Raw genomic sequence first — 13,174 nt, 5'->3', positions numbered from 1 at the left:
GCCAGGATGGTCTTGATCTCCTGACCTCATGATCTGCCTGCCTCGGCCTCCCAAAGTGCTGGGATTACAGGCATGAGCCACCGTGCCCAGCCTGTAATTTTTTTTTTTTTTTAAGTAGAGACAGAGTTTCACCATGTTGGCCAGGCTGGTCTTGAACTCCTGACCTCAGATGATCTGCCCACCTTGGCCTCCCACACCACACGCGGCTGACTAATAGATTTTCTTACCTAAAAGTCAGTCTCTGGTTATGTTTCTCCTTGCCTCGTTAGGTGACTGGCCCGAGGCGTAGCTGTGTTTCTGTCCCGTCACGTGTGGGCTGTAGCAGATCATTTATGCATGTCCTGGAAGTTTCTGTGCAAGTGACACAGCTCTTGACGCATTGAGCCCAGGCACCATCTGATCTTTGTTTACTGCACTGATTATGGTTTTATGTGATCTTTCCTTCAGTTTTCCTCACGCTACTTGAATTCCCATGTTGTTTTTGTTCCAGCATTTTAAAAAATTTATAGGGAATCTGAATTACAGAATCTGCCTCTCAGCCCTGCACTTTCTCGGTTGTCAGTTTCTTAAAAAGTTTTTGTTCAGCCTTCACATTATTTTAGCATGGTGTGTGTGTGTGTGTGTGTGTGTGTGTATACATATATATATATATATATAAATTTTTTTTTTTTTTTTTTTTGAGACGGAGCCTCGCTCTGTCACCCAGGCTGGAGTGCAGTGGCGCGATCTGGGCTCACTGCAAGCTCCGCCTCCCAGGTTCATGCCATTCTCCTGCCTCAGCCTCCCGAGTAGCTGGGACTACAGGCACCTGCCACCACACCCGGCTACTTTTTTGTATTTTTAGTAGAGACAGGATTTCACTGTGTTAGCCAGGATGGTCTCGATCTCCTGACCTCATGATCTGCCTGCCTTGGCCTCCCAAAGTGCTGGGATTACAGGCATAAGCCACCGCGTCCGGCCAACGCATTTTTTAAAAAGTCATTTTGAGAACTGTCTTTATTTAACTAGTTGCAATTGTCCCAGAGCTTAATTAGAAGCAGCATATTGCAACTGTTTAGGTGCTATCTTGAGGCAAAATAATTACCCTATAATAATAATGTGTGTTTTAGTAAACTTGTCATTATTGTCATAGAGGGCTGGAAAGAGTGTCTTCTTAAAGCCCATGAGAACCCTAGGGTACTCTGCAAATAGCAGAGTTCTAAAGCTGAAGGAAAAAAATGAGTGAAAAAAAAACTGTGAGTGGTCAGAAGCCCCATGTCCTTATGCATCATGGCACAGCCCACCCTGTAATGACAAGAAGGTGTTGTATTCCACTGATACTTGGGGGCTCTTCTGTGATCCCTAGGGTTGCTGCGTGTACATCCCCAGAGGCTATCTCAACACAGTTACCAAGGTCAGATGGGTTACTTAGACCATCTCTCTAGCTCATACCCTGTACTTCCGGGGGCTGAAGGTGACAGGACAGACCCCAGCCCAAGACTGGAGGCTGATTAGAGTTGCCAGACATCCACTATATGCAAAGTATGTCCTGAATTTTGCAACTTTTGTCCTGGATCCTTTATTAATTTGTCAGGATGCCCTAAATGTCCTGTATTCAGCTTTTCTTTTTTCCAATCAATTACAGAATTCAGCAATAAGAGCTATTATTCAAATTTAACCGGGCATACCCTGCGGCTAAGGAATGTTGCTGCCCAACCCGTGCTCTTGGTTAATGGACAAGGCAGCAATGCCTGCGTCTCTCCATTAATAGTCACTTAAAAACACTCATTCCTCCTTTCTGGTTATATTTTAATGTCCCCAGGGAAGAAGTCAAATAACTCTGCCTACAGTTTCTTTAGTGACCAAAAGAGCAAACTCCGTGATGGGCCCTTTGTCGTAGCTGTTTTGGTCCCAGATCCAGCTGATAGGTTTCTTGATGAAATAATGTCTGCAAATCCCTTTCTCAGAGCGGCAGGCGGTGTGAGTGTGAGAGAATCTGCAGTGACCGCAGGTGATAGGCGGGAGGTGGTGGTGGAAGGTGGTGATAGAGACCTCCTTAAAACCCCAGGTGGTGAATTTCTTCTTCCCTCCTTCCTGGCTCACTGCCTTTTAGCAGCTGTGACATGGCCAGGGCATGGGGAGCTTCTCCAGGTGCACTTAGCTGAAGAGATAACGCTGTCAGAGGACAGCAGTTACTAGTAAGTAACCTACATTTCCCTTCTACTCTGGCTGTTCCCTGCTGTCTAAATAGAGAAAGTGGAATTAAGTTTATTATCTGTGACCTAATGCTAATTCCTCTTGCATCCTGCCTTTGTGCAAAGGGATAAGGGCCATTGAAAAAGTAGTGGACGAAGCTTTAGTATTGTCAACACTTTCAAGGGTTATAAAACAAATCTATTGAATGATTAAGAATGTGAGAAACAGTATTCTAGAGTCATGTGTGATCGTCCAAATTGTATATTTCATTATAAAAAGTATATAAAGTCATGGTATTATAGAGCGTTAAAATTATACATTATCAATGAATCAAGAAATTAAAATTCCTGATGAAATTCTTGTCAAATCACTTTCATGTCTACTAAAGCTTTTAACTTTTTCTCTAGTAAAATAGTGGTCAAAATTAGCATGCGGAAAGTAGGCCAGTGATACTGAAGTCGTAAGTGATGCTTCCAAGCCTAGAGATACTGCAGCAACCTCTTCCGAGCCTGATAGCCCCTGCGAAGAGTGCTTTCAAATGGGTAACTTGAAAAAGCCAGCTAAGCAAAGATCAGTGGCATCATAGAACATTAAGACATGGCAACTTGAGAAAAAGATTTAATTTGCACCTTTTTTTTTCTTTTTTTAAATTAGATTTTTTTTTAAGTGATACTTTTCAAATGTTACTTTCAGAAGCTGTTATTTTGGTCTGTTTCTTTCATCCTGCATGTGCTAATTTCCTTGATTAATTTGGAGAACATCTGCATAGAATTCCGTGGTCTTTTCATTGGCAAAACCTCACAGCTTTGTGCAAGACTTGGAGAGTTCACATTCCAGACAGTCTGGGATTGTATCTAATTGAAATGCCAAACCTACCGAAGTGCCAGAGCGTAAGTGTATAATTATGTAATTTTCTCTTGATCTTTCAGAGTCTTCCTGCGAGCAATTAATCAGTATGCAGATATGCTGAACAAAAAATTTCTGGATCAAGCCAACTTTGAGCTACAGGTAAGAGAAGAGGTAGACACGACCTTTGTGGAGAAATCATGTTGGAACAAATTGCTGGTCTGAGCCAATATCTTACAGTATTTCTAATCCTTGAACTTAATTGGTCTCCCATCCAAGATGCGGAAATGGAATTTATAGTATGTACTATTGGAACCTGAGGAGTGAAAATTATGCCTTTGGAGTATTTGCTTAATTTAGCAAGGAAGGAGATAGCGTTGTTTCAGAGAGAAGCTATTGAATCAGAGTGACAAGGAGGAACTCTCCAAGCAGGGAGGCCACCGAGTCCCAGTGTGTGTAGCTGCCAAAATTGTCTCAGCTCATCTTACTGTGGAGGGAGGATCAGCAGAGGAGGAGATGCGGGTCTGCACCTCGAGCTCAGTTTGCTTTTATAACTCTGTATTCCCTCCATATCCTCTCTCAGCCTTGTGCTACTAGCAGTGGCTTTTAGCAGGCCAGAGACCCTGCCCCCGAGACCCCATGGTCCCTTGGAAATGCTCCTTTGGTGCACGCAGTGTGAGAGAGAGAGCGTGTGTGTGTGTGTGTGTGTGTGTGTGCATGCCTGCTGTGAGGATTGATTTTTGCCTGGCCTGATTTCTTACTGTGCATTCAAAATGTGTGGCTCTCACTTCCATTGTACTCTTGATGTGTTTCTGCTAATAATGATTTTATCGGTCATTATTATTACTTAGTTGTTATTTTAGTATAGTTTACAAATTTTTGAAAGGCATGCAGATACCAATGGCATGTTTATTTCCTGGGCAACATGGTTCACTCTCTCAAAAGGAACCTGAAGAATTTTTGTTTACCCATTGGGTGATCCAACCCCAAAATAAGTTACCCAATAGCAAAAATTATATAGCCACCTACTTTTCCATTTGCATTGCCCTTATTTTTATAATTTTTAATTTTTAAATTTTTATCATATTGGCATTATAGGACAGAATTAGATAATAATATATCAGGTGCCATATATCTAAACATGTTACTTGTTTGTAGTTTTTTTTTTTTATCATTTTCTCTGCTGAATGCTTGTTTTCATATGTCATAATAACATACTTTCTCCTGATACAATGTATATGTGCTGAATATCAGTTTAGCAGGTAAAATAGGAAACATTCCTTCCTGCCGCTTTGCTGCCTCTCACTGCTTCTCTGCAGGAGTAACTTTTAACTCATTGTTCTGAATTCTTGGTCACGCTTTCAGCATTTATATGGGCCTGTGTGTGTTTTCTTTTGACCTTTAACATGAACTGGATCATACTCTGTGTTTTTCAGCTCTGTCATATTCCACGATGTGAACGTACCAACATTTATTCACGATGTGAACGTACCAACATTTATTCACGATGTGAACGTACCAACATTTATTCACGATGTGAATGTACTAACATTTATTCAGCCATTTCTGCACTGATAACCTAGAGGCCGTTTCCCGTTCTTTACAATCACAAGCTGTGCTACCGTGAAGGCTGCGATACATGTGCCTCTTAGTGCACGCATTGCTGTGGAATAGATTGATCTCTAGGCCAAATGATACGACATTTTAAGTTTGATGGAAAATGAGCACTTTCCTTCCTGACATGATTTGAGCAATTTGCCATCCCACCAACCTTGTTTGAGAGCAGCCACTTTCTATCTAGAATCTTCTTCAACACTGATTTCTTTAAAATGATTGATTTATGTTTTTATTGGCATTTTTCTGATGATTATTTAGGCTAAGAATACTTAGCAGCTGTGTGGGTTTCTGCTGTGAACTCTCTGATCATTTCTTCTGCTCATGTTTGTATTTGACTGTCTTCCTTTTTTATAAGTTGGAATTCTTGATATAGGCTAGGCATGGTTTTAGGCTTATCATATAGAAATATTTCATTTTTCTACAGTGAAATCTGTAGAAAATCTGTATTTCTTTTACAGCTGTCTGGTTTTATGTTTTACTTGGCAAATCTCTCCTTGCCTTAATATTATATACTTCTAAATTTTACTATTTTGTATTAGAATCTGCTAATACCTTTGTGATTTTGTGTTTTTGTGTTTGTTTTACCTTTCAAGTGTTTAATCCATTTGGGATTTCTGTAGTTAGTATAGGGGTAAGGATCTAACTTACTACATCATTTCATGAATAGATGACCCTTTCTCCAATGATTTGAAATTATAATTAACATAATTATAAATGTATGTGTGTATAAATTCCATTTTTTGTGTTAATATCATAGAGGCTTAATCCTTTTACCTTTGTGCCCAGCTAGCAGAGTCACTACTTTTCCACTTATTTGTTTGTTTGTTTGTTTGTTTGTTTGAGACGGAGTCTTGCTCTGTCTCCCAGGCTGGAGTGCAGTGGTGCGATCTCGGTTCACTGCAAGCTCTGCCTCCCGGGTTCACGCCATTCTCCTGCCCCAGCCTCCTGAGTAGCTGGGACTACAGGCGCCTGCCACCAAGCCTGGCTAATTTTTTGTATTTTTTAGTAGAGACAGGGTTTCACCGTGCTAGCCAGGATGGTCTTGATCTCCTGACCTTGTGATCCGCCCGCCAAAGTGCTGGGACTACAGGCCTGAGCCACCACGACCCGCCTTCCACTTGTTTTCTACTGCAGAATTATCTTGACTGTTTTTGTGCATGTCCTGTTCCATTCAGAGTTTAAAATCAGATGGCTGAGTTTCTTTTTTAAAAACATACCGCTTGGATTTTAGCTGGAATCCCATTGAATTGATAAATAAATTTGGGGGAAGTTTATAGTATTTGAGGGAATACTTTGCAGTATTTTTTTCCCCATCTCATGCTGGACTATTTAGGTATTTGTTGTGCCATTTTTCTAGTTTTTTCTAGGTCAGGTCTCATGCGTGGCTTGCTGGGTAGATTCCTGTGTGTGGTAGGTGTGGCTGCTCTGGTGGTGGAGCCTGTTTCTCAGCATGCTGGTGCTCCCTGGCTTTCTTCCTGTTTCATGAGGATGGCCCCTTGGACTCTCACCGTGAGCCCAAACACCTTGCAAGCCATGTGCTTCAGGGCCCACATAGAGCTTTGCCCCTTGGCAGGTGTGACACACGTATTTATTGTTTGAGGAGGGTTTAACAGGAATTGCTGCCTGCTGTCAGCTGCATTCTGACAGTCACAGTCAGAGGCCCATCTAGAACGGGACCCGTGTCTGCACGTACCCAGAACAGATCTTAATTTAAACACCACCACCGCTACCATGAGTGCTCTGCCTCCAAGGCAGTCCTGGTCCTATATAGGAAAAGAACGAATTAGGAGTTGGTGAAGCTGTCATGTAAAAAGAAGCATTCGTGTTTTGTTGTTGTTGCTGCTGTTGCTGTTGTTGTTGTTAAAGGGAGCAGGTAGGAATTAAGATCTGTTCTGTGTCCTTGCAGGCATGGGTCCTGTTCTGGCTGAGCCCCTGACCATGATTCTCAGAATACAGGTGGCTGCAGCCAGTGATTCCTGCCGGTGCTGTGGCAAGGCTGAAATCGGTGGGAGTCCCAAAAACAAAAGGAATGACTTGTATTTTATTGACTGCTGCTCCCCTTTCTTTATAAAGGGGGCTAAAAAAGAGCCCCACTGTGGGCTCTGAGGTTGGGGGTCCCAGGCTCAGACCCCCATTCTGCTTCATGTGTTTCCTGTAGCTTTGGGCTGGTCTCTAAATCTCAGCTCTGCAATGGAGATGACAGCACCTACTTGGTTATTCTGTGGTAATCAAATGAGCTGGTGCATGACTATAGAAAGTGTGCCATTCATGGGAAGTGTTGGATAAATGCAAACCCAACAGACTTTTCTCAAATCCTACAAATGCTCTTAAATTGCCACTTACTTCTCAGGTCATTACAAATAGGGTCAATATAATGTTCACACTTTATTTTTATAGAACTCTTTGCAGCTATCTCCTTTGATATAATAAATATTATCCCTGGTTTGTAAATGAGAAAACTGAGACCCACAACTTTCTTCTAAAGGCCATAGTCTTTTAAACCACACATATGTAGTCCCTAAACCCTTGAAATATGGGTGTATTGAAACACGAAATATTTGATCCTTTTACATTTGTTTTCCTTGTCTAGTGTATATATGATTTGGGGGTATAGTAGCATCCTAAATTTTGGAAATCTATACTATTCTTTTTTTTTTTTTTTTTTTTGAGACAGAGTCTCGCTTTGTCACCCAAGCTGTAGCGCAGTGGCGCGATCTTGGTTCACTGCAAGCTCCGCCTCCCGGGTTCACGCCGTTCTCCTGCCTCAGCCTCCAAATAGCTGGAACTACAGGTGCGCACCACCACGCCCGGCTAATTTTTTGTATTTTTAGTACAGACAGGGTTTCACCATGTTAGCCAGGATGGTCTTGATCTCCTGACCTCGTGATCTGCCCGCCTCGGCCTCCCAAAGTGCTGGGATTACAGGCGTGAGCCACCACGCCCGGCATGAAATCTATACTATTCTTAACTGAAGAGCTTCATAATTACATTAATAAAAGCTAACATTGGCCCGGCATGGTGGCTAACACTTGTAATCCCAGCACTTTGGGAGGCTGAGGGAGGTGGATCACTTAAAGTCAGGAGTTCGAGACCAGCCTGGCCAACGTGGTGAAACCCCATCTCTACTAAAAATACAAAAATTATCCAGGCATGGTGGTGCACACCTGTAATCCCAGCTACTCAGGAGGCTAAGGCAGGAGAATTGCTTTAACCCAGGAGACAGAGGTTGCAGTGAGCCAAGATCATGCCACTGCATTCCAGCCTGGGCAACAGAGGGAGATTCCATCTCAAAATAAATAAATAAATAAATAAACTAACATTGATGAAGTGCTTACACATGCTCTGTACCATACCGCCTTAAATTCTGTGCATATATTTACTTCTTTGATCTTCTGAGCACTCCTATAAGATAGATACTCTTGAAATTCCCATTTCATCCATGAGGAAACTGAGGCAGAAAGAGGTTAGAGTAGTTGTCCAAGTAAATGGCAGAGCCGGGATTTGAATATGTGCACTGTGGCCTCCGAGCCCACACACCCAGGCCTGAACTACACCGTGGGGGGCTGGTTAGCAACATGTATAGAGTGAGTGTGGGGTTCTTTTAAGTTTTCAGAAGTGTGTGCTGAGGAAATGATAAATGTCTGAGAGCATTGTTGAGATCCTGTATCAAGCTGTTTAACAACTTAGCATCTCCTCCTTTTTGGTTTTCAGCTGTGGAACAACTACTTTCACCTGGCTGTTGCTTTCCTTACTCAAGAGTCCCTGCAACTGGAGAATTTTTCAAGTGCCAAGAGAGCCAAAATCCTTAACAAGTAAGTTCTCGTCCAGCTCTGAAACTGCGGGCAGGAGCCTCCAACTCTAATAGCATAATTTTCATGTCGTTTCTAAGCCAACTTGGTACAAATTGAGATGTAATCGTGGTGTAATGAAAGGGTGGTTTTAAATCATGAATCAGGTTTTGCCTTTTCTAACCCATGAATCAAGATCTAAAATTGCAGGACTCATCTTGGAAGGTTCCAAGTCAGTGTAATTCAAGACTATTAGTACATCGGAGAATTTCAGTTTCCGGAGATAATTCCTTTTGCTGTGCACTATTCTGATGTCATTTCACATATGGTTCACTTTAGTGCTTAATTCTTCAATTCGAAAGGAGCTTCTGATGAAAGCTCTTGGCTCTGTTGGGATTGTTGAACAACTCATTGGGGAGTTATTGGTGGTTCCTTCTTGGCAGCAGAAAACCCCTGTCTTCTTCCGGGCAGGAGCTTTGAATGGACTAAAGTGGCACCTTGTATCATTGTAAATAAACATCTCCGAAGCTCCATGAAGGCTGAGATCCTTGCCGGCTCCTTCCGCTCTGTAACCCCAGTTTGCATCATGCACTGCTCATGATTCAGTCTCAAGAAACACAATTGTTGCATGGGCTTTCTTCCCGTGTTTGGGCACCCGGAGGGTCTTGCTCCTGTCTTTTTGCCTCAGTTTCACTAATTTCTCACTGCTGTCGGTGTTCTTTTCATAAGTCCTTTGGAGAAGAGTTCTGAAATTGCTGTGGTGTTGCCGAGTCATCAGTCACTGTTTGTCATTATATAAATACTCTGCAATATCTCGACCGTTCTAAGGCTTGGCCAACTCCATGCTGCTAACTGAGGTTGGAGATTCCAGAAAGAGTTTCAGAAGGCGGCGGCTGCTCCTTCTCATATCCTGTGAGTCTGTATGTCACTTTCAGGGCAAATCCAAAGCACATGATCTCTGGAGAGTAAGAATTATAGTCATGAGCTGGGCTCTGGTCCTCAGCCAGTAGTGGTAATAGCAGCTACTTGGGAGGCTGAGGCAGGAAGATCACTTGAGCCCAGGAGGTCAAGGCTGCAGTGCACCATCGTCATACCTGTGAATTGCCATGCACTCCAGTCTGGGCAACATGGCAAGACCTCCTTTCAAAAAACAAGAAAAGAAAGAATTATAGTCACGCACTACATAACCACAGACTGACTACATGCTGTGTTTTTCTGTAACTTTTCTTTGTTTAGATACACAAATACTCACCATTGTGTTACATTTGCCTGTGGTATTTATTATAGTCACATGGTACCTTACAAACATGTGGTACAGGTTTGTAGCCTAGTAACAGTAGGCTATACCGTATGGCAGAGCTGTGTAGTAGGCTGTAGTATCTCGGTTTAAGTTCACTCTACAATGTTCACACAATGACAAAATCACCCAGCGACATGTTTCTCAGAACATATCCCTGTCATTAGCAAAGCATGAGTGTATTTCAGCAAATCATTTACTCAGCCAGTACTTTATGTCAATGACTTTCTAAGCATTTCATGTGCATTTTTCAGCTATAATCATTAAAAAGCAAAAGTATTCCTTAGGCCCTCATATCTGCCCTAGTTTCTAGATGAGGAAGGTCACACACAGTGACTGAGCCACTTGGCCAGTCCTACACCTAGAATGTGGCAAAGCAGCATTCTAATCTAGGCAGTTCAGGGCCCACGATTTTCACCTGGGCTGCTTTTAGAACCTTCAAGCTTTTGGTCTGCACCTATCTAACTAAAGATCACCTTTCACCTGGCCATCTTTCCGCCAGGCTTCCTCAGCTGGGTGATTCCTGTCTGACAGCCATCCATGCAAACAGTGATCATTGTTCAGAAACAAGAAATGCACTTGCTGAGCCGAGCATTGAGAATGGTGTAGGCAGAGTGGGTGCTCGCCTCTGACTACCGGAGCGGCACGCAGCAGCTGTAGCCCCCCACCTCTGGGCCTGCACAGGTGGCTGCCGCTCGTCCTGGCTTCTAGCATCAAGAGACAGACTTCTCCAGGCTACATCTTCTGGAGACTGGCTGAGCAGAGGCGCGGGCTCCTGCTTTGTGGAATGCGCGCTCCCTCAGGGCCCAGGGGAAGGGAGCGATGGCGCTTTGTGGTTGTTGCTGTTGTTGTTGATTTGTCTTCATGCTGGGAATTGTAGTGCAGATGGTAGTGACCAGTGCACACTAAGCAAATGAAGCACAATGCACTTCAATGCACTGTGAATCCACTAGGTGCAGACACACCTCTTTCAGCACACGCCCCCTGTTGTCCCGTCCAGCGAAAGGACAGCTCGGCCACAGCAGGTGGAGCCGCCTGCCCACGTGCCCAGGGCCCACTGTAGGGTGAAGCTGGGACCCGAGCCCAGCCCCAGCTGTCTTCAGAGCCCACTCTTTGCCAAGCACGCTGCAGCTCCTGGCCTTGGAGATGCCTGCGGGAGAAGAGAGGTGAATTTAAACTGGAAATCTGCCTCAAAAGAACTGGCATCTTCTTAGTGGATTCTAGAATAAAACAATTTGGGGCTGAGCACCCCGCAAGCCCTAGCAGGGCAGCTCTGTGCTGGGCCCTTCCTCCTGTTGGTGTGAGTGTTAAGAGCCTAAGGCAACATCGAGACAAGCATTAACACCGGTGCAGTGGCTCATACCTGTAATCCCAGCCCTTGGGAAGGCCAAGATGGGAGGATAGCTTGAGTCCAGGAGTTTGAGACCAGCCTGGACAACATGACAACACCCTTCTCCACAAAAAAATACAAAAATTCTCCAGGCGTGGTGGCGCGCACATGTGGTGCTAGCTACTCCAGAGGCTGAAGTGGGAGGATCTCTTGAGCCCAGGGCGTTGGGGCTGCAATGAACCATGATCACACCACTGCACTCCAGCCTGGCTGACAGAGTGAGACCCTCTGTCTCAAAAAAAAAAAAAAAAAAGAAAAGAAAAGAAAAAAGAAAAAGAACATTAACCTCGAAGGGCTTTGGCTGCTAAAGAAAACGTTTGCTTCCCACACAGTGGCGTGGATTCAGAAGCTTCAAAGCCACAGAAAATTAAACACAGCCAGCTGGTATCGCCCCCTCAGGAGTCACCCAGGGTCTCTCCTTAGGGCTTTCGTATTCTCTTTGTCACAATGGTAACAACAGGAGACTCTGGAGTTTCCCCAGGAAAAGTCCCCAGGCAATTCACAAGTTGTCTTTGCAGACCCTGGCAGGATAGCCTCGGGGCTTTGTGCTGTCTGAGGGGCCCCTCCAGAACTCCCCTTGTGGAGGTGACAGGAGATCCAGGACAAAGCCCCGGAGCCTGAGATAAGGCTGCCTTGACCTTGAGGCCGTGTGGCACACACATATGGAGGGTCAGCTTTATTTGTTGTAGTCTTTATGCCACTTGATAAGCCTTCAGCCCTTCATAGTCCATTTGCAAATTTTATTTCTAAATAGCAAAACCTGCATAAGAAATATGTGAAGATGTCCTACCCCAGTGCTTAAATTTTCTCGGGCACATACAGTACCTAGAAATGTGATTTAAAATTGTCTGGTTAAAAGGGATTCAGTGCGCACTCTGTGCTCAGTTGGGTCCCGGTGCCGGGGACAAAGACACAGACCTCATAACAAAGAAGGTCATGGTCTAGTGGGGTAAATGGAGAAGCAAATATAATGAATGGAGTGGGGCACACATGGAGTGGTGACAGAGGGCCTTGGCAGCCCGGAGATGGCCTGTGGGACTCAGCCGTGGGAGACAGAAGCCTCCTGGCAGCTTGAGCTTCCCGGCTGGGTGGTGAAGGCAGCTGAGAGGTTTGCCAGGGAACATCAAATGCCAAAGGGCATGGCGCCATCTACATATAAGCAGAGACATGATCTGGGTTGTCAAAGTGTAAGGGAGCAGCAGGACCTGGGCGACTTGGAGCTTGGGGCAGGGCGTGGGGGCTCGTGGTCTGGGAGTCAACCTCATGCTCTGAGCAAATGGTGAGCGCTGACTTGGAGCCCCATGGAGCAAGATGCATGCACCTGTCTGTTTCTAGGGGGAAAGCCGTGTGGTCTAAAGGTGGAGCCATGACACACCCACTTAGTAGGCTCAGCACTGCCTCCATCTGGGGCCTGTCTCTCACTCTAGGGCTTGTGAGTCCAACCTAAGGCATCCGAGGGAGCATCCCCAACCCCTCAGCCTACCCTTCCCTTCCCCCTTGCCAAGCCCTGCAGCTCCTCACCTCTGCTTGGTCCACAGCTTTGTGGCTCAAAACAATAGAAATTCCAGCAGCAGGAGACCTGCCTGCTCCATCCTCCTAATGACTGAGGTTGGGGAGATAATTAGGATTTTCATTCTAAAGACATTCCCCAACGTGCATGGGAGTAAATAAAAGAATGGGCCATACCACACAGAGAACTGATTATGGCAGACCCAAATTGAGTATAATATTCACCAGTGTACCACAAAATAAATAACCCCTAGGAATCAAGTCCATAATATGAAATTTTAACTGGCTCGACCTTCAGACATCCTTGGTGCTAGTGACCCCCAAGGAAGGACAGAGATGTTAACAGAATTCTAAACCTGACCAGCAGCTCTTCCTCCCAATCCAGCCCCCTAGACTTTTTTACATTATTGGGGCTCAGGAAATATGACCAAAATGTAAAAGGGATGACTTTTGATTAGCAGCCAGCTTGACAATTTTGATATGCAAGACACGTGCACCCTGGTGTGGGGCAGTATGTTGAAAGACTGCAAAGGAGCTTCTGTGTTCAGGACC

The 13,174-nt window shown here is 44.5% G+C and overlaps 1 protein-coding gene across 4 annotated transcripts in view; it reads left to right on the top strand.

Annotated features, from left to right (window-relative positions):
- Nucleotides 1-13,174, top strand: part of DOCK1 (dedicator of cytokinesis 1) — a 542,700-nt gene that overhangs the window by 423,222 nt on the left and 106,304 nt on the right. For all 4 annotated transcript variants that reach the window (XM_017944437.3, XM_017944438.2, XM_017944436.3 and 1 more), the window contains exons 30-31: nt 3,105-3,183; nt 8,350-8,450. In XM_017944437.3, coding sequence (XP_017799926.1) covers nt 3,105-3,183; nt 8,350-8,450 — 180 coding nt within the window. The remainder of the gene's footprint in view (nt 1-3,104; nt 3,184-8,349; nt 8,451-13,174) is intronic.

This window comes from Papio anubis, chromosome 11 (assembly GCF_008728515.1).
Source record: "Papio anubis isolate 15944 chromosome 11, Panubis1.0, whole genome shotgun sequence".
Lineage (NCBI taxonomy): Eukaryota > Metazoa > Chordata > Mammalia > Primates > Cercopithecidae > Papio > Papio anubis.
Note: the sequence above shows the minus strand (reverse complement) of the source record. Positions and strands in the feature narration are given on the sequence as shown.